The 22,106-nt window shown below is 42.7% G+C and overlaps 1 protein-coding gene across 2 annotated transcripts in view; it reads right to left on the reverse strand.

The window, feature by feature from the left end:
* The window catches only part of TBC1D8 (TBC1 domain family, member 8 (with GRAM domain)), a 91,157-nt gene extending 69,057 nt beyond the window's left edge, over positions 1-22,100 (reverse strand). For both annotated transcript variants that reach the window (XM_004686168.2, XM_004686167.2), the window contains exon 1: positions 21,947-22,100. In XM_004686168.2, the coding sequence (XP_004686225.1) occupies positions 21,947-22,073 (127 nt within the window). In that variant the 5' untranslated portion in view covers positions 22,074-22,100. The remainder of the gene's footprint in view (positions 1-21,946) is intronic.
* Between the last annotated feature and the right edge of the window lie 6 nt (positions 22,101-22,106).

Consider the following 22,106-nt stretch of genomic DNA (forward strand, 5'->3'; position numbering starts at 1 on the left):
AGGAGTGGGATTGCTGGGTCATAGGGAAGCTCCATGTTTAGCAGTTTGAGGAACGAGATGGAGAAATTTTTTAAAGTCAAAATAACCCCTTAAAAATTACTGCAGCTTTTCACAAAGACAGTGCTCAAAGCAAAAAAGGAAGCCCCTCCTACTCCCACAGTGCTGACCAGTAGGCCAATCACAAAAGAAAAAAAGGTCTCTGAGCATCATCACCCACCTTCCAAAGGCTAAAGGCAGGGGGGGGGGGGGCAAAGATAACCCAAATATCCTGGAAAGAGTGTCCTCAGGAGAAACAGGCATGGTCACTACGCCCCCAGGAAGCCTCCTAACCACCGAATCAGGAGTGAAGACGAAAGTCAACAACAAGCCACTGGTGTTCACTGAGGATGTCAAGCCAAGCACAGATCCAACAGGCTGTGCTTGCTGAAGTTCCGCGACACCCGCGTAGCTACAGGTGACACCTAAGGACACCTGAAGGACAGAAGACAGGTGTGTTCCACTGACTCCTGACTAGGATGCTTTAGATGCTGCTGACAAAATCGAGATCATTCAAATGGAGTTCAGCTGGCTAAATTCCAAACAAGTTTTCTTCACTATGAGAAAACACATGTATTTTAAAAATCAAAGAGTTGGCAATTTTGTATAGCAAACTTGAAAAATGCTGAGAAAAGGTACATGAACCATTATGGGAACCATGACACAGTGCATACAAATCACTACGTTCTTCTCCTGAAACTAGAATAATGTTGGTAAGTTATACAGCAACAAAACATTTAAAATAAATAAAATGAAAATACATTACAAAAGAAAGAAAATCTTTCCTTCTGAATCTAAGAGGCTGCCAACATCCTGGGCAAGGATCCCATGAGGAGAGAGGTGGGGGTTGAGGGGGACTGGGAGCCTTTAATTTGAAAAAAAAAATCAAATAAAATTAAAACCTTATAAGATGAAATAGGAGCTTGTGCAGCAGCAGCAATTTACTTCCTCAGACTCGTTTCTATTATTACCAGGAATTTTCTACTAGGAATTCTGATCTTGAAATCTAACAGTCCAAAGTCTTCCATTTAGGAAAAATTGTTGAGGCCTTCAAGACTCTGAATCCCAGCAACAAGTCAGTGCATAGAACTTGTTTGCAAACTACTGAGATTTATTCTGCAGACACACATCCCATGGTAATGATGGAAATGGGACACCTCATTGACCCAGCTCTGTGTATTAAAGAAACTAGTCACCAAAAGAAAGCAGGTAAGTTCTTCAGATAAGGCTGACATAAAGAGAGATAAGCAACTTTCAGAAGGGTAGGGTGTTTGTTAGCCAAACTCTAAACAGCTACTCTTTATATCATTTAAAAGAACTATAAGTTGTTAGAGTGGTAAAAGTAGAAATACATTTATGAAAAATCCCCACCAACTCAAACTTCCATGTTTCTATGTTTTCTTCTGGTAAATGGGTGCTATTTATTTCACTGGGGAAGAAGAGGGCAGGAAGTGTTATCTTAGAACACTTTGATCCAGTAACATCCCCAATGCCCTGAGAAGAGCCAGCAGACTCCATTCCACAGGAAGCCCCCAAGAACACCTGCTGGGTCTAAACTAGGGGAGTTGTGTGTGGGTCTAGAATAACAAATTCTGGTATGAATCCTGACACTTCTTTGTTAGCTGTGTGACTTAGATAAAAATCTTCACCTCTGTCAGTCTGTTTTCTTGTCTACCCAACAAGGTCTACATGGATATTATACGGAAACACAATGCAAAGCACCTAGACACACATAGGTCACAGGTTGAATTGTGCACCCTCACCCCAAGGAAGGGTGTTTAGTTCTAACTCCCATAACCTCAGAATGTACCCTTATTTGGAACTACGCCCACTGCATGTAATTGGGTAAGAGGAGTTCTTATTGGAGTAGGGTGGTCCCCCTAATCTAATGACCAGTATCCTCATGCAAGACAGCCATGTGAAATGAGCCATATGGAGAAATCCCAGGGGATGACATAGGCAGAGTATGCAGCTATGCAGCTACAAGGAGCCCTGAGATTTCTCAACACCACCAACAAGAGGAAGCACAAGGAAGAATTCCCCTACAGGTTTCAGAGAAACACAGCGGCTTACTTCTTGATTTTGGGCTTCCAAATCCTGTAGCTGTGGTTCTGTTTTAAGCAATCTAGCTTGTGGTTCTTTATTACAATAACTTTAAGAAACTATTATGGGCCCTCCCTAGTGGCACAACAGGTTAAAGCGCAGCAGTGCAAGCGAGTGGCAACCCCTTCAGTGCAAGTTCAATCCCCAGCCACAGTTGACCACATGGCATGGCAGACCTCTTCTGACCCACCTGCTGCTCCCTCCGCAGTGTATTTCATCAATCTGCCTGTTCTGCTCCCTGATCTGTCTCTGAACCCACAAGCCATCCCTCTGAACCTCTACCTGCACCCAATTCTTTATGGGGTTTATATTCTTTTTTTTTTTTTTTTAAAGATTTATTTGTGCATACAGAACTGGGGTACAGGCCAGAGGCTCATGGGAGGCGAGAGACTTCACCAGAGTGGGGAGCAGAACAGGCAGATAGACGAAGTACACTGCTGAGGGGAGCAGCGAGTGGGTCAGGAGAGGTCTGCCACACCATGTGGTCACCTCCGGGGCAGGCGGGAATCAAACTCATGCGAAAGTGGCTTCAGCTTCTTAGTGCAGTGCTATAACCCGCTGCGCCACCAGGGAGGGCCAAGGGGTTTATATTCTTTATAAAAAAAAGAAAAAAAATTTTAAAGGCATAATACTTCTTACAGGATTACACACAAAATCAAGTCACCTACAGCAAGATAAACCATCAACTTTGCCAGAACTACTCCTACCACCAAGGAAATGATGAAAAGGGGATGTATCAGGTACACAATACAAAACTACAATCAACACTGTTAATATTCAAAAGAAGAGAAAGAAAACCACGAGATAAGGCAGAATATGCTGAGGACTGTCCAACAGGAATATGAGCCCCATTCACACATATTTTTAAACACTAGCACTTAGTAAAACCCTCAGTAGATCTCTTCACCATCCCCTGTTAGAATACTGGTGATGCAGTAAAAACAGGCTGTTCTTAACAATTGTACACCAGTGAGCAAGTCCTTTCAATAGCTTGGCACAGTCTAAGTCCAGACGCAGAAGTGACGGCAACTACTTCTCCAAGCTCAATTTTGTCATCCAAAACACCAGGATCTAGCCCATTCCCAGACAGACCTAAGGAAGTGAACAACAGCACAAAGGACAGGTAACTAAGGCCTCGGTGGGCATCCTCCCCCGCAGGCAGACTGGGTAGGAGGGCCGATCAGCTGCACCCACAGGAAGAAATTGTCAATGTAGAACTGAGGTGAGAAGCCATACCAAGGCACACACACACACAAAGTATGTTTGACTCATTTTGAAATGCTAATGATCTGATGTTTAAAACCAGGCCATACTAGAGGGTGAGAAGGCATACAAGAAACATAGATGCGTACAGAACCTCTCCCAGTCTCCCTCCACCAGGGAAGGCATGTGTTAGATGTTTATGCAATAATTGTGGCTGAAATGAAGTAAAGTGAATGAACAAATTTTAAAGACGGCTAAAGAATACATATACAGTATGCCTTTGATTGTATAAAATTTCTCCTTTTCCCTATATTTTCCCAATTTTCTATCATTAGCATTCTTTATAGGATTATGGGAGAAAGCATCATTAACAAAAAATGTTTCTATTGTTTCTTTTCTAAAGACTGAAACTATGACCAGCTTTTTTAATACAACTATACTGAGTGTTTTGTTTTGAAGGTGGGTCAACGTATGGTTTTCACCCGAGTGAAGCTCACACCAGCACCCCATGAGACCTTCACAGTGGTGCCAAATGTTGAGCAATGTATAAAATGTTTTGTCACAGCCAGGAATATATACATTTGTTTAGTGGAATTTATCAGGGAAAAAACATCAAGGCCAGCAGCATGCAGCAATGTGACATGGGAATGTAAAAGAGCAGCAAATAAAGGTGAGAAGCACAGCAGAAGGCAGGCCACACACGTGTTTACAGGAACACACAAAATCAATGCATGTAGCAGAGCAGGAGAGCCAGAGACAGACAGGGCGTAAGGGCCAAGGGGCGAGAGCCTGATGCATAGTGCTGTCAGGGCTGCAACTGTTGCCCACGAGCACCTGTACTCAGCCAGCATTCAAGGCAGGTGTGACCAGAGTTAGTAGGGAGGCCTTGTTCGAGGCGATATCTGAAGCATGTTCCAAAACCAAAGCGTAAGTAGGTAAACGAAGGGATGGGTTGAACCCCTAAGCCCAAACAGTGTGTAAAGCTCTGCATTTCTAAGCATGTACAGATGGCAATGCCAACCACTCCTCCTGAGAATGAATATGTTACCTGTTAAATGGCCTCTTGGCAGCTTATAAAAAGGTCTACCTAAATAAGAGGGTGCATTACTTTGGTAGACAGTGGCTGTTCAGATCCAGCAAAGGGGCCCCAACGACCCACGGAGCAAGGACTACAGCCCTCAGTCCCCCACAGCATCCGGCACAGCAGCTGCCAGAACAGAGAGGAGGTGTTTGCTGTGACTTCCAACAACTGAAAAGTAATTCAAACCTTTTGTCTCTTTATACACGACTTTAGAAAGTATTTTCATTATCACATAAATACAGCATTTAAGTGCTATGTGTCTAAGTTCATTTCCTTTTTAAAGACCCTACAAGAAATGTTTCTGTTTCCTAAAAACAATGTCTAGATAGTTTGAAGGGTTAGTTGCAGGCTAACCAAGATAAAAATGATCCTATTTCTATTCCTGCCAATCTCAAAATACTCAAACAGAACTTCAAATTAATGGGAAAGCTTTATATTAATTCATAGTCAGTTTGCTAGAGTGAGTGACCAGATTTGCCAAGGGTTTTAAGTAAACTCTGAGCAGACAGATGAAGACTTAGGGTTATTTCTCAGGAGAAGCCACCACCATCACGGTAGCTCCGCCATAAGACAAGACTGAGTTCAAGGAACAGACAACTTTTTCCAGCCATCTTGAAGATGTGATTGTTTTTCAGTACAAAGCCTAGGTCTGCCAGCTGCAGAGCACTCAAAGATGATTAGGTAAGAAGCTGTGGGGAAAATCCTACAATTAGGGGATCACAAAGGATACAATGGACAGCAATCCTCTTCAACGCAAATAGACATGAAAGTCTTCCCCCCAGCCGCAGGACAGGTCAACTACTCCTTTACATTGGCTTTCAAAGCACAGAGGCATAGCCCTGGCCTTCTCAGAGTGCATTAGAACTAAGTCCTTCAACATACCAACTATCTCACAGATAAACACTACAGATGGCCAAGGAATGGGCTTATGATGTTTTGTGTGCAAATTCATTTCCTTTAAGCAAATGGTATTTTTATGCCTGCTTAAAAAACAAGCAGTCTTCCATGACAGATGCATTCAGCAAACAGTTGAGCTGCCTTCCACCTGGTCCTCTACCAATCATCTCATCCAGCCAGCAAGCATAGGCTGCAGCACAGCACCTCCAGAGCCCACAGGGTGCCTGAGGCCAGAGTTCAGATTCTGAAAACACTGTCCCACATTCCTGAACCTGTTATTCACAGCCACTCCCTTCTAAGAGTAGGCAAAGTGAGCCACTGAAGTTAAATCATAGCAGACATCTCATTTTCGAGATCCCACATATCAAGCCTAGATACCCTAATTTTCAAAAATTCATTAAAAACTACAAAGTAGGAACTTCAGAAAACATGCATACATTTTTTCTTAAATCTTGCTACCAGAAATCCCCCCCCCCAAAAAAGCATGGTAGATTCTAATCTATTAGAATTTTTACAATCCTTCCTTCTGTTCCAAAGAAAGTCTTGCATCAACCTATGCCTTTATTGTCTACAAAAAGCAACTCAAATCACAAGCCCTCAAGATCAGAAACAGGCAGAGTTTCCTGCCTTTATACCCCTAATAATAGGGTGAAATCACTTGCAGAGATGAGATATACACATTTTTAAATGATGTAGCTCTGTTAAGAGTCCAGTGAAATATTTAAATGTATTGTTTAAAAACTGTTACCTTGCCCTGATGCCTCTGTCCTTGTAATCAATATGCATATACTAAATTCAGAACCCCCCAAACCCATCTGAGTCTGTACTCATCCTTCATTCATAAGACATTTTAATTACTGGCATTAATTATAGGTAGCGAACAAACTCCATCCTCTTCCCTTGAGATTCTTATTAGGTTATAATGCCTTGAGGGTAAAAATTCTCAATCACAAGCATCTCTGCTGTGTAGGTAGGTATGGACTTTTATAGATACCTGTTGAATGCCACTGACTAATCAGCTCAATAGATAAGACACCAGGGCTATGGTACCAACAGCTTGGCAAATGAGATGGCCACACAGAACTCAGTTTGCAAAATAAGGATACCAAGTGGCCTAGACAAATCTTTAGATTTAGTAACAAAGTAGATGACAGCACTATGAAAACTGCTATACAATAAGCAAAAAATATTATTACAAAGCCAGTAAACTTGTTTTAAAAATAGGAAGATTTGAACAAAAAAAGCATTGTAAGCTGGCTTTCTTTTTGTAGAAACTTAAGACAACTGAAAGGAATAAAAAAAATAAGGCAAATTATAGACAAATGTCCAAGTCCTACGTGTACAGATCAGAACGTCTGTGTTCATTTCTTTAAGGCAGCTTCATTCTATTCAGTCTCTCCCATTTTCTCCTCTGCTCTCCCAGCTGGGAGGACTGCTCCCCTTTCCCTTGCTAGATACTAACCCCAGGGACATAGGGGCTTGAGGCTTTATTCCTCATACGTATTTGAATCCTGGCTAGAACAAGAGACCTGCTATCCCAGCCAGTTAACAGGAAATTCTGGACCAAACCTGGTCACAAAGAGAAAGATCTTAGAATGTCAAAGTTTCAGTTCACCTCACACAGTAGGGTGTTTGTCCACCACTGACAGAGAGTAGATTTAAACTTGTAGAAAAGGACTCCACAGTAAGAAGACTGGGCATCAACACAATCCTTTAGAATGGCTGACCTAAAATTTTAGAGTCACAAGCAACTACAGAGATGAAAAGGTCCACCACGACCCCTCGCCCCCATTTGACAGGTGAGGCATCTGTCTCATGATATAGGTAAGCTTACACAGCATTGGGAGGTGACTGCATAGATGAGGCAGCTCCTAAGTTCTGACCCAGGTTCATCCCACTGCTGCTCTTTCATCCTTCAACAGTTAAGGGCCATCATACATCCTCTCATAAAACTTCCACTCATTCTATAACAAGCAGTACTGACAAGACTAAGGTTAAAACTAAGCATAGTGGCTATCAAGCCCACCCCAGCACTTCAGAACCAGCTTTCTCCAATTACTATTATAACTATTAGGTATTGTCTCTATTTACAGCAAATTAAGATCCAAGGTCATATAGGTAATGAGATTCCTTCCCTTTTCAATATTCTAGTAGCCCTATTCTTTTCCCATCACTAAACAAAATTAACTATAAATGCAATTGAGAACATGTCAGAAAAATCCAAATTAACCTTAGTAATTCCACTCCACATCTCAGTTATGAAAGACAAATCACATGAAACGCAAACAAATGACTTAATGATAAACCTGAAAATGCCTTTAATTTTTTTTAACTGAATTGCAATGCATCTCTACAGAAGTTTTAGTTCTCGTCAATTCTCTGTTCAACTTGAATAAGAAGAAAAGTGAATTTCAAGAGCCAGGCAGAGAATTCAGGAAATAGAAGACAAGGCCTGGGATTACAACTGTAACAAGCTGAATACAGGCTTTTCCATAGTCAAGTTGCAGAAGTCAGGAGATAACTGAGAATTAGATACAAAAATCCAGTGCTGCAGGAAACACACCTCCACTCCAGAGATAAACATTGCCTAAATGTAGCAGGTTGGTTAAAGAAACCTGCAAGAAATGGAACCTAAAGAAAAAGCATGGACAGTCAAATTTATATTAGATAAAATAAATTCCCAACTAAAAACGGTAACGAGCTGCAGGGAAGAACTCTACAAAATGACTAAGGGAACAATATATCAGGAAGACACACCACTCATCAATTTATAGTCACCAAATGAAGTAGCATCAAAAATTATTTGGTCACACGGGTGACTTGATGATGGGAAACCTGCGGGGATTACAATTGAGATGAAAAAAAAAAGTGCAAAATGATGTAAAAATAAACTGTTATAAAATAAAATTAAAAAAAGACAGGTGAGAAAAATAAAAGTCAGCCTTACTCTTAAATAAAAATTATTTGGTCATTGTCGAATATGAAAACTGACACTGGTAGCAACACAGTAATGTATGAGAACTTCAAACTCCTTTCACCAAATGCAAAGATCAATCAGAGAGGGGAAAAAAAGAAAATGATTGTTTTAAACAGAGAATGAGACCCACAAGGGCTTACTCGACATTTATAAGACACTGAACACTCCCAAAAGCTGGATAAACATTCTTCTCACTTGCACATGGGACATTCTCCACATACTGGGTGACAAAACAAGTATCAATAAATTTGTGATGATTTGAAATTTTGTGTCTGATCGCTATGCTATCAAACTAGAAAGGAAAAAAAATTAGCATATCCTCAAAATATTAAATACAGAATTACCTGTGGTCCTGCAATCCACTTCTGGTTTTATATCTAAAAGAACTGAGAACACAGAAACATGAACAAATGCATGTAAACCAATGTTCATAGCAGCATTGTTCACAACAGCAGAAAATCATGGGATGACCAGAGAAACAGAATGTGGTGGAGACATACAATAGAATGTTACTTACTCAGTTTTCAAAAGGAAATTGACCTAAGCTTCAAAGTGGAGGCATTGGGAGGATACCATGCTAAGTGAAATAAGTCGATCACCTAATGATAATACTGTGTGATTACATTTATGTCAGGGACCTATAATAGTCAAAATCATATACACAAAGTTAGAAAGGCGCTTTCCAGAGGCTGGGGGAAAGGGAGTTAAGAGTTTAATGGGTTGAGTCTCAGTTCAGGATGGTGGAATCATTTCTGGAGAGCCTACAGCAAAGATGGCCACACAACAATGTGAACGTACAATACTTAGTGACACTTAAAATGGCACTTAAAGTGATTAAAATGGTTAAGTTTTATCTTATGTGTATTACTTGGGAACTCATGTTTCAGGATTCCCTCTGTCCTTCTAGAAAAGGGCTACTCTCAGTCTAGCCAACACAGTGAGCGCACTTCTGTCTCAGATGAGTTAGAAACCTTATTATAAAATACAGGCTGATGGTCTCCAAAATTCCAGCTCCAGCCTTCACCCTACTGAGACCCTCAAAGAAAACCAAGAGTCCCAGAAGCCACACTGTCATAACCAGCAGCCTTGAACCCACAGACGCCAAGGATACTTTTTCCCAGTTTTATTGCAAACTAGTTGACAAAAACACTGTATAAATATAAGGAGCAGAGCATGACTGATTTACATATATTGTGAAATGATTACAATAGCTTCCGCAAATACCCATCTTTTAATATAGATACAAGGCAATTTTTAAATAGGACATGAGCCACTTTGTCCCTTCACCTGCAGAAGGCTGCTGTTTCACAAAAGGGAAAGGGGGTCTGGGAAGGGACCCCAGAAGCAAAAGCAGGAGCCAGCTGTGCCAATACTTCTCAGAATGAAATAGGGCTGGGCCTTCAAGACAGTGTTCACACCCCAGGCCATGGCAGAACTGTGAGGGGTCCCACAACCAGCTCTGCTTACGGGCACGCCACATGCTGTCTGAGGAGAGAAAGGAGTCAAAGACTTCAAGGGACAGAAGCTACAATTCTGTAGGCCACACTGCAGAGCTTGTAGATAACGCACCTAAAGCAGGCAAGAACATAAAGGAGCCTCAAAAGGTGCTACCTCTTTAAGTATCTCAGTTTTTAAGGCCAAGGACACAAACATTAATGTCTGTTTAAGGACAACACAAAATGTTTTAATAAGTCAATTTAAATGCCCAGCCTAGCATAGTTAAGGGGATTCACAGTGCACATTTAAGAACTCTAATTCTAGATTAATTACTATAGTCATTACTAGATTTACTCTGGATTAATTAACGACTAGCATAGAGTCGCTCTACATTTAATTACTAGGGTAGAGTAACTTCCCTGAGGGCCAGACTCTTTTTTGCCGGCCGCCTGGACGAGAGCCAGGTAGGAGGAGGAGGCCGCCCACAGTAAATACCTGTTGAATGAACGTCTTTTCCAAGACTTGATTCTCTTAAAATTCAACTGCTTAATGACCACAGTGAAGGCCAAACCAGCACTGTCACACATACGGATGACATTAGGAAGTCCTGTGTCAACATCACTTACAGCTCGGGACAAACACAACCTGTCCTGCTACATGTAGCAACTAGAACCCCATGAGACTTCAGCTCCTTAAAATGGAGTTATAAAAGTGGTTGTTTCAATGAGAAAGACAGTGGGTGGGTTAGTTCAAACAGATAAGACCTTTAGGAAATTTCTGTAAGAAAAATAACTGTTTTAAGCTGTATGTACTTTTTGTATTTGTTATTACAGGGTAAAAATAGCTCCAAGTGGATGAAGCTTCCAAGTTCTTTTAAACCTGTTTACTTACAAATAGAAAGTGAAATAATTCTCAAGCCTGTAACAAAACTTCAATTAAAATAGGACAAGACAGTCATACACTCTGCCCGGATTCAGATTTACCCATCATTAACAGCTATAGTTAACAGCTTACCCTGTTTGCTCAATCACTATTCTCTTTCTCTTGAAATATGATTTACACATACATTTGTTTTCCTGAATCACTGGAAAGGAACCCTTGCGCCACAAATAAGGGTGTTCTCCTATCCAACAAGAGCAGAATCATCAACTTCAGAAAGTGTAACACATATGATACTTTTGTCTAGCATTCCTATCCCAATCTTGTCACGGGCCCAATAGCACCCTGTAGGGTATTTCCCCCTCCAATCCAGGACCCAGTCTAGGGTTAAGGGTAACATTTAATTATTAGGTCTCTTTAGTCTCCTTAATTGGGTACTTTCCACAGCCTAACATTTGAAAAGTCCCTATCCCTTCACCTTTTGATTTTGATCAAAAAGCGTCTAGTTATTTTTAATCAATAAAATTCAATATCTAAAATATTTTACTCAAACTTACAGATCTTCTATTAATTCTTAGTATTTTGCTCTGCACTTAATATGTATACCTCTGAGACTGTAAGCACAGTTGACCCTGTAAGCCAAACTTGTGTAGTTGAAAATCCACACACATAACTATAGCTGACTCTCTGCAAAGGTAGATTCTGTATCCAGAGATTCCACCAACCAACCACCAATCTATGAATGTGAATCAAAGCTAGGAAAAAATCCACAGAAGTAGACCCACACACTTCAATACTTCCATGTTAATCAAAGGTCACTTGTAATGGGAAAAATTGTCTGATTTATACAATTTCAAATAAACTTTTCAAAAATCACATGTAGCAATATAAGAATGTGTTTCCAAGTGTTTCTGGGATTGTTCTCTCCTAATGAGAGTGTATCTGCCATGCAAGACTCAGATTCACCCTTTCCTCTCACTCCCACCACCACACACACAGGCTTGCTAATACCCTTTCTGGTATAAATGGATGTTCATCTTTGGGGTCTCTGATGTTGACGCTTAGTAAGATTTCAAGCACTATCAACACAATCAGAGGTCTCTGGGTTTGCCTGTAGTTGAAATTAAAAATTACAGAAACCCAAAGAAGTTAATCATTTACTATTAGGTGATTTTAACTTTTTGCTATCTACCTAGATGCTCAAAATCGGTTTTTGAAGTTGTAGAAGTGAAATCAAACAGGGAGCTTTTACAGTGGGACACACAGTACCTTAAAAGAAAACTTTCCAGTTCTATAGAGATTCTTTGACCCCTTTCTCCTCAAATCTAGACACTTCATTGGACAAACAAATATAAGCAAAAATATAAGGATAAAACAGGGCAGACATTTTCATTGTAAGCTGAAGCAGTCGACATCAGAAGTGCAGCTCTAATGAACAGCAGCATCTCCTTCACTGAGTAGCAATTCCCAGATTACTCATTATTAGCTTCACCAGGTCATGAAGCTGGCTCAAGTTGTTCCTTCAACTTGCAGGTTTTAGAAGACAGTGGATATGTAACTCATGTTTAACTAATCAAAGTTAACATGCACTGGCCAAAACACAAAGGGGAAATACTCAAACAGGCTGCCCACTACCAGGAACCCGGACCTGGTGCCAGCTCGCTGGGTTTCGAATCTCCTGCTTCTCTACAAGTCCCTGTTTGCTGAAGTTCCAACTTCCCAGGAACCTCTAACAGAAGCAGGTTACCAAGACAGGTGACAACACTGATATCAAGGGCTAATTTTTAACCTCTAGCTATTATCAATCCTTCGCATATTTTAGAACTTAATCCCCACGTTAACTGGCAGAGCCATCACACAGCCATTAAACAGTGTCCAATTTAAAACTTCAATTAGTGTCCAAACACTCTTTTCCCTAAAAAAAATCTGAGAAGCTACAGGTTAAAACAGAAACACAGGCAGCAGGCAGGCAGGCAGGTGTGTATGTATTAAACACTGCGTTTACGGAAATCTAATCTTGCCAATCTAATCTTTGAGTCCTTGAAAGGTGGAAGACCATACATGACATATTCTGGGAAAAAATCATAATGCTTTGCTCTAGTTTAATTTGTTTTTAATTATAACAGCATAATAACAAACTCAAAATCCATTTGACTAATACTTTTATGGTAGGTGCAATATCTAAATCTATCTGAACCTTATAAGGTTTCTGTCATGCAAATACTGCTTCTCAAGTGAGAAACTGCAGTTTTATCACTAAGCCAATCCCATTTGAAGAATGCTATCAGTTTCTTGTTAGGGCATTCCTACATCCAAACATCAGGTCACAAGTGTAAAACCTTGTCAAATGGACTCAATTCAGGCTAGCCAAACTGCCTGGTGAGTATTTGTTATTTCCTGAAATATTTTATTTGTATTTTCCATTCTAGAAATAAAGCATGTGGGTTCTGATCATATTTACAACAAAAGACTTTCAACTGATCAAGAAATGGAGTCTGATCAAAACATTTAGTGAAGCCTGATCAGATTCCCACCAGCACTCACTCCCAGACACTAACAAAGGTACCAGAGGTGGCCCACCAGGGCACCTCAGCACAGCACCATCTGATACCAGACACCAAGCAAGTAACCTTACAAGGCTTTTCTGCTGTGTGGCCTCCTCAAAGAATTTCTTCAGCCACGTGGAACAACTACTGTCTGGGGCTAGAGCAACATCCAACTAATCTAAATCTAAATAGAAAGATTTAGATTAGTTAATTCTTTGGTCATTACTTATATTCCTTGAAGAATTTTTTTTCAGCACTGACAAACAGTGCTCATTTCCAAAACAAAACTCCTCTGGAAAAGGCCCCGAGGTCTCCAGCAGCCGGATGCCTTCCGTGTGTCCTTATGTCCTTACCCTACCTGAGTCCTTTCCATTGCCCATCCCCAGGCTTAGCAGCAATTCAAATTCACACCTGTAGTCAAAAGATCCTCTATGAGCTGACAAATAATGTGTGAGAAAAACAGTCAAACCCCATTTGACAGCTGCATTCACAGTCCATCCCCACTTTCTCACACCCACCTTGTCTGCAGCTCCTTCCTGCTCCAAATCTGCCTGTACCCACACTGCTCTCCCAGAGGCCTAGAGCTTAAAGGTTTGTTTGGTACTAAATTGCAGTTAATCCCTCCTCCCTCTCTCCTTTATCGGAATATACTTTTCTCTTGACTTCTGGGAGAAGACACTGCCCATTTTTTCCTGCCCCCGACCACTCCTCAGGCCCCTCTGCGGTGTCTCCTCTTTGGCCTTTACCAGATGGCTCAGAGACACAACAACTTACTGTAGTGCAGGCAGCAGGGCACAGCAGGCAAAGGGGGCGGAGGCGGGGGGCTGGCAGGTCTCCCAGCCTCCAGCGGAGGCTGTCGCTGGTGTGCCTCACAGCCTCTTCCTCTCGTAGCCATTCTCCGCCATCTTTGACGCACGGCCCTGCACTCCGCCCTAATATGCTCGGTCTCTCCACTCAGGTGCGCCCACTTACGCAGGCCCACACCATACCCCAGGTGTCACCATCAGGCGTGCATATCCCGGGCCCACGCTCCCAAGTGCCTCCGCATTCAAGGCCACAGGTGATGGCCTCAGAGGCTGAAGATGCAAAAGGCTGAACAGTCATCATTTACCTTCCACTTACCTTTATCCAAAACAGGAGTCTGAGGCAAAAGGGCTTTTGCAAATAGTTTTTTCACTCAGCTAACACAATCCATATGCCTCACAGGTCTCAGCTGTACTCTCTCCGGTGCTTGAGAAACTCTCCTTGACACTCCAAACTAAATCAGTGCCCTTGTTATTCCTTCTCACATTCCCCTGCACTTACCACCATTTATAAGTCGATATTTTATGGTTTAAAAATCGCCCCACCCCTAGTGGGGAATGGGATCAAAAACAGTGGGGCGAGGGAAATGCACTGGACTATGGTGATGGCATGCGGGTGATTTGGTGATGGGAAGCCCAAGGGGATTGCAACTGAGATGGGGAAAATGCACAAAATGATGTAAAAATAAACTATTATATTCCTAAAAAAAAAATCACCCCACCCCTTGGAATGGGGGGCAAGGAGCACAGGACTATGGTGATGGTACACAGGTGAACCCGAGATGGGAAGTCCGCAGGATTACAAACGAGATGGCAAAAGACAAAAAGTGATGTAAAAATAAACTATTATTTTAAAAAATCACCCCACTGTTACCCCAGCACCTCCTCCACTATAGGTTCCACAGAACACAGTTGAATACAATGTTCTTTTGATTTTCCTTTTCTAAATACATATAAGTAAATGGATTTTGCAACATACTACGATGCAAATACAAGTATAATAATTGTTATTGGTTTTGCATGTTAAGAAACTAAGACCCCAGAAGGAATAGGTTAAGTTATAGTACCATAGCAAAAGACAAACATCAGACTTCTAACTCTAAACATATTTTCTCTCTAGAGAAAAAAAAATCCAAAACAGATCTTTTAATTTGAAATAAAGGTACCTGACTGGATTAGATGCACTTCTGAAAATAGATTTTAAACCTCTGTAAAACTGACACACCCCACACATGCTAGACATTTTGAAGGCTAAATTTAGTCATAGAGGACGAATATCTGAAGCACTGGGCGTACAGGAGCAATCATGTTCCATAAAGCAATAATGTGGCATGACTTTAATGCCGCTCCTGATCCCCGTTACCAAAACAGAGCTGGTAACAAGGAAAAAATGCCACCTCTCCCAAACTTCAGATTGTCTGTATTTTCTCTACAGACACATAAAACAGCATATATTCTAGAAGACTTGTGAGACTTGTCCCTCTCCTCTCTACACTCAGCCCCAAGCTCCCGAAAGGCAAACACTTCCACCTCTTAACTGATTTTGTATTTACCTTCACATCTCCAAGGAACATGTTTACATAGCGACTTCTTGAATGTTTAGTTTAAGCACTGGCTTCACTTTCAGAAGTGGGGGACTGATAGCCCCTTTCACTGACCATGCCCACTAACACTCCCACCAACACTTGGGCAGTAGTTATGGTTAGAGCATGTGCCACTATTTACATATTGTAACTGCTTCTTTAAAAAAAACTAGGAAACTTTTCCTGGCCTACACAGCTTTGTAATTTTCCCTGGCGTTAATGACTGTCCTGAAATTTCTGGCTTATTTGGCCTTCCCTTTATCAATTCACTCACAATGCTCTCCTAGAATACAGGTATTCCTCTAATAGGTGCAGACATATTGGTTACAACATTTCACTTCTCTTAATATCAAAACTGAAGGGTCTCTCAGCTGTCATCTTGGGATCCCCCTTGTAGTAGAACAACCAGGTACAGGGCAGGTGGGGGGGGTCAGGAGGCTTAGGCCAGGCAGAGTGGGGGGCTGGTGGGCTGGAAGGCAGGCAGGCAACTGAGCTTCCCAGCCCCCCTACAAATCTTTACTCTCTCTCTGGGTAATCTGGGGCGTTCCCTTGTGGTCTCACCTCTTCTGTACCCACCCATCCATCTTCTTAGGGTGTCCTCTGAGAGCTGTCCTCTGGCTGAATGATGCTGCCTTTAGATCCCTGACCTTTAGACTCAGGGGTGCCCACTTATACATGCCCCACCCATGCTTCAGGTGTTCACAATCAGGCATGCGTGCTCCCACCCACACACTTCAGCATCGGCACTATCAAAGCCGCAGGTGATAGCCACAGAGGCTAGTGGCCTACAAAGCCTGATTGATTCACTTACTGCACCCCTTCATTTTCATCCTAGGTCTGAGACTTTCTTCTTCAAGCAAGTAACAAAAAGTATAACTATGAAGGAAAAAGACTGATACACCTAGACTACCTGAAAAGTTAAGTTCTTTCTACAAAAGACCCATGACAAAAATAAAAAGCCAAGTCCTTCAGTGAGAAATTTTTAACATAGTTGAAAAAGAATAGAATTCGTAGATGTGGAATGTGCACATGCACACACAGAGAGCACCCGAGAGGAAAAAAAAAAAAAAGAGCAAAAGACACAAGCATTTCTGAAAAGATAAAAATACTTAATAAACACATTTAAAGACAGTCTGTCTTTAAATTATAAAGGAAATGGCGACCCAGTGGTTCTGAGATAAAAAAGTAAGATTTCTGGTGATCCCAAAGTACTGGCCAAATTGTGGGAACATTCACACACTGCTCCCAGAACTCCAAATTAGCACACAATCACTGTGGAAATAATTATCTAGAAAAATGTACATTCCTACATTTGAAGTTCAAAAAAATAGCGGGGAAATCTGTGCTGGAAGTGTTATCAGATTTTCTACTCTCACTTAAAATAAATTTCTCCTTTATTCATGCCACCAAAATGTAGAATTGAGATCAAAAAACCCTATCTCTTCACAGAAAATGAATTCTTTAAAAGCTACCAGCCTCTCCCATTTTCACTTTCTCGGGAAGAGTTCCAATTAGGCTGCATGGCTAGCTAGCTCGCCAGCCCACCACCCACACGCTTGTACCTGCCTGTTTGATTCTCTAATTACAAACGCATTGCTCTTGTTATGTTCTCATTAAATGCAACTGTTGGAAAAACCCAAAGCTTTTCATTAATGGCTTATCAGTCCTTAAAGATGTATGTTATCTTACCTATGTAATCCTCCTGATTTATGATCCTCAAATTAAAGGACTTCCTTTATTTGTGAATCCTTCTTTATTGTTCTTTTGGGAAACGGGACCAAAGCTCAGAGTCTAGAGCCATTATCTGGGAAGTTTACAAAATGCTATGGCTACCCTACTGAGCCAACAGAGGAGGATATGAAATTGTCATGCGCAGCTACTTGAGCAGAACTCCAGCCAGTGTCAGAAGAACCTGGTCTAGACAGACAACATCTGTGCTCGATTTCACCAGTTTCCAATCTTTTGATGAAAAGAGCAAGTCTTGTGACCCTTGGTAGCAATTTCACCTTTCTGGTTACACTGTGGCACAGTGACATACTTTTCCAAGGGTAGTAAGTAAAGAATTCACTCTGGGCACAGCCACTCACCCTCAACACAGGAACACCAAGGTGAAGTTCTCTTTATTAAATTCTCTCTATTAAGTTTAGGACTTAATGTGGTCAAAGATGTCCTGTACCCAAATCCTGTAAATGCCTTTCCTTTGGGCAATATTTACAAATTGCTATTTAAATAATCTCCTAATTATACTTATAAAACACTGCACTTTCTAGCAGATAAAAATATGTCTCCTATCCGTCACTACAATACAAACTACTTTTATTCTCAGGAGTCTTCCTGGTGTTCATTTTTTAAAACTGCATTTTGCCTTTGTTTTTCAAGCCTACTAGCCAGTCCTTAATGTATATTGCTTAATTCCACACATTATTTTAACAGGAACCTTTGTGCACTATTGGCAGGAAAGTAAAATGGTACGGCCACTGTGAAAAACACCCTCTGAGCTTCTAACATAAACTTTATTATTGTCCTTGTCTTAAGGCTGAGTTGTAACTAAAGCTTAAAGAAATGGAATAAATGAACCCAAGGCTTCTCGGCTCAACACCATAACCAAAGGACAGATCTTGACACCACAGCCTATGTGTCCCACTATCCCAGATGTCCTCCTGCAGCCCTAACTGTTTAAGAAGTAAATGGCCCATAATTACTACAAGCGCAGTGTCTGTAACAGGGGCTGAAGATAAACATTCTAAAAAGTAGAAAATAATTATTTTATTCAAATTACTAATTTTTAAGTGCCAGCTTCTTTTGGCAGGGTTATATAGAACTGCACATAAAAACCTGAAAAATAAAAATCCTTCTGGATACATCTCAGTGGTGATATTGGTCTTTAAAGTTACAATTATGCTGCTTCTTCTAATGATTCACAGAACACTGGGGACAAAAGAGAGATGCCTCCCCAAAGCTACCCCTTTCACTCTGTTTCCCAGAGAAGACAACCTTTATGAGAAATATTCCCAAGGACAGGAGGCTGTCTCCAAGTGAACACTGAATAACGTCTTCCTTTCCAAGGCAGCAAAATCACTTCTGTAAGGGAGCATTGGAAACATCTTAGAACACTGTATTCTGCCATCCCATGTTCTAACTAGAGGAAGGTTTTCCCTGCTGTCACTCCTCCAGACCACTCTCAGGTGGTGGAAACCAAAGCCACCTGAGAAGTGGGTGCTGCTATCCCTCCCTCTCAGAAAGAGATCCAAAAAAGAGACAGAAGGAGGTCTTTACTTCCCCCCTAAACCTCCAGCTTTTCAGCAGTCAAACTGCCAGGTAAACAGGAAAATGAAGAGACAGGAGATGCTTCTGTTCCCATGAACAGGTTAGCCTCAGTAAGAAAAGCTGCACCTTCACTCCCACCCAACTTTAAAAAGTGGGATCCCTCATTCATGCATGTATTTATCCATTTATTCATCCTACAAATGTTTACTGAGCATATCCTATGTGGCGCCATCATAAAGTTACTGTCAAAGAACAGATAATTTGGGGGGTTGGGTGTGAGGTCAGTGGGAAACAATGAACAAAATAAGTCTATACTGGAAAGGGAGAGTTACGAAGAAAATAAAACTGGAGATGTGTATTGTGTGTGTGTGTGAAAGGAAACAAACTATAATCCTCAATGAAACAAAACCTAGTTCTGAGGATGGGAAACAAACATGTCAGATTATTTTAAGTACCAACAGAGACCTCACATGTTTAGGTTTTTACTATCTAATAACACATTTAGCATCACAATAAGAGATACTCCATTACTACTTCCTTAATTGTCTCTACTTGCCTCTCTCCATAGAAAAGCCTAAAACCAGTCAAAATGCACATCATCTTCGCCCCCATTATTTTTTTTAAAGATTTATTTATTTATTCGTACAGAACTGGGGTACAGGCCAGAGATGCGGAGGGTGAGAGGATTCACCAGAGACAGAGTGGGGAGCAGAACAAGCAGATTGACGAAGTACACTGCTGAGGGGAGCAGCGGGCAGGTCAGGAGAGGTCCGCCACGCCATGTGGTCACCTCCGGGGCAGGCGGGAATCGAACTCATGCGGAGGTGGCTTTAGTTTCTCAGTGCAATGCTTTAACCCGCTGTGCCACCAGGGAGGGCCGCCCCCATTATTTTTATGGGTAAACTTAATCTGTTTTAAAGATTTAAAAAGAAATTGCTAAAAATCTGCCAAATTAGAATCCTACATCTTCTAAAAGCCACCACCAGCACAGTGCTCTCCTCCCGACCACATTAGTCTTGATTTTTACAACATTCTTAAGAGCCCCGTTAAAACCAGCCCGTTGGTGGATGTGGTAATTCAGGATTGCTCAATTGGCGTGGCCATGTCATTTGCTTCCCAGCTAAATGCCTGAAGGTGAAGAGTACAGCTCTGGGGAGATGCCATCCTTCCACGAGCAACAGGATATCTGAATCTCCAAGATCCAGTGTCTTCTAACTTTTTGCAGGATCTTCCCCACCTCTTTTTGGTTGATCCTTGTGCCATTAAGACTAAGAAAACTACACATTCCCTATAAATCCAAAGCAAACTCCAAATAACGTCAAAGCCACAGGTACAATGACAACATAAGATCTGCTTGACTTGGGAACATAACAGGAAGGGAAAGGCCTCATTTTGAGTTCATCACAGACGCTGGACAACAAACCCAGACTCTCCTAGGGGAAAACTGGCTTGAGTCTCTATAGGGCATCATGTCTTACCCACTGCGTCTTCCCTGCTGATGGTATATAACCTGAAGTCTTTCCCAAAAGAACCACAAGAACATTCCAGAGTCAGTGTGCAGTAGTGCCCCAAGTGCTGGACAAACACACCTTACATTTCCCTTTTCACGTCTGCAGGCCTCGTGCTCACTGTCTACTAAGGAAAGCCACTGAGAGGCAGGTGCTATGCTTAACACACTAAAACCTGCATTCAAATGAGGGGGAAGCAAACTCGTCCTTGATCCCTTTACCTCTGGCAGTTCTCACAAGGCACCACCAACCTCCACTTCCCAAAAGCTCAACATGAGGTGCCAGTGTGCTGTTCAGGGGCACAACCAAGTCTCTACAGTCTTCGGCCCCTACGCTAACTCCCTCCCCACAGCTCAAAGCAGCGCCCAGAGAAAGCCCTCCTGCTGCGCACCTGTCACCACTGCTCACTCTGGACCATCGTCAATCCTCTACTCCTCCCAATCACACTCCTCGACTATCCCACCACGCCTGCCATCCAACAACCTACCGACCCCTTCCCACTCCTTGCAGCTCAATGAAGGCTTTTCTTAACCAGTCCAAATGCCAGCTTTCTCTCCTTCCCAGTCAGAAGTGCAGAAAGGGCAATTCCCCCTTGTAAATGGTTCTGCTGCCGCAGGGCTTACTGATCACATTCCTCACCACACTGTACCCCAGGATGGGCACCTCAGAAAAGGCAGACAGCAGGGTCACCAGCAGCGAACCCAGGGCACGAAGCCCTGTTTCTTGACCTCTCAGGTCTCTGTCTCTTCAGTAAAAGGCAGGAGGTGATAGATGGAACGTCCCTTTTATTTCAGATTCCAAATTTTGAAAATCACATAGCCTCCCTAGCGGCAACTAAAATGGCAAATAAATTGTTCCCTCATTGATCTGCTTAAACCGGTGTCCCAGTTAATGGAAGTTGGCCTCCATTCTTTCAAATGCTTGCTTTTCAAAGAGCTTTGGATTGTAACTTTTGGGGGGAATGCTGTTTCTCTTAAATTTTGCTTGCCTTTCTCTTTTTCTCCTGTCATTCTTGGGTTGGGGTTGGGGGTGGGAGAAACTGACTTGCTTGATTTCGCTACTAAGATTACAAGCTTGGCATTGGTACTGCTTCGGTTCTGACCATCCTGCTCCACGCCAGACCATCCCGATCGCCAGGGCCGGCCTCCTGAGGTCTGCCAGCGGACTGGCCGTGCGACCCCAGCCGCTACACTAAGCAGAGCCCCCAGTGCTCCTCCAAACTGCCGAATCGCGTCGGCCAGGGCGCAGCCCCCTGGCACCTGGCACAGCACCCCGGCCGGCGCCCCGGGCCCTTGCTCCCTCGGGTCAGGCTCCAGCCGACGTCTCTTCTTTCCGAGCAAGTCTGGCCTCCAGGCTGTCCCTGGACCAGGCAACGAAGGCACCTGCCTTGCCTGGAAAAAAAACGCACTAGCTCGCGAGTCGCTTTTGCCACAACCTCGACGGGGACTTGCAAGAGAAATGCAGAAGAAAGGAAAACAAGCCCGCGGCAGGGCCGGCTCGGCCCGGCGTCTCCCATGAAATCGCCACCTGCTCTGCAGCACCGGCCTGGGAGCCGAGGGCTGGGCGGGGAGCTAGGTCCGGGCCCGACCCGCAACGGCCGCCCGCCAGCTCAGGCGCGCCCCTTACCCGTGAGGCGACCGCCCCCCTCGCCGTGCCCTCGGCGCCGCTGCAGGATGAAGTAGCAGCTGCTCTTCTGAGTCACCCAGAGCTTCAGGGCGTTCTTCAGCAGCACCTCCTCAGGCTTGAGCCACATCGCAGCGGTCCGGCCGCGCCCGCGGGCCCCGGC

This window comes from Condylura cristata, unplaced genomic scaffold, assembly GCF_000260355.1.
Source record: "Condylura cristata isolate star-nosed mole 26May11 unplaced genomic scaffold, ConCri1.0 scaffold00020, whole genome shotgun sequence".
In the NCBI taxonomy this organism is placed as follows: domain Eukaryota; kingdom Metazoa; phylum Chordata; class Mammalia; order Eulipotyphla; family Talpidae; genus Condylura; species Condylura cristata.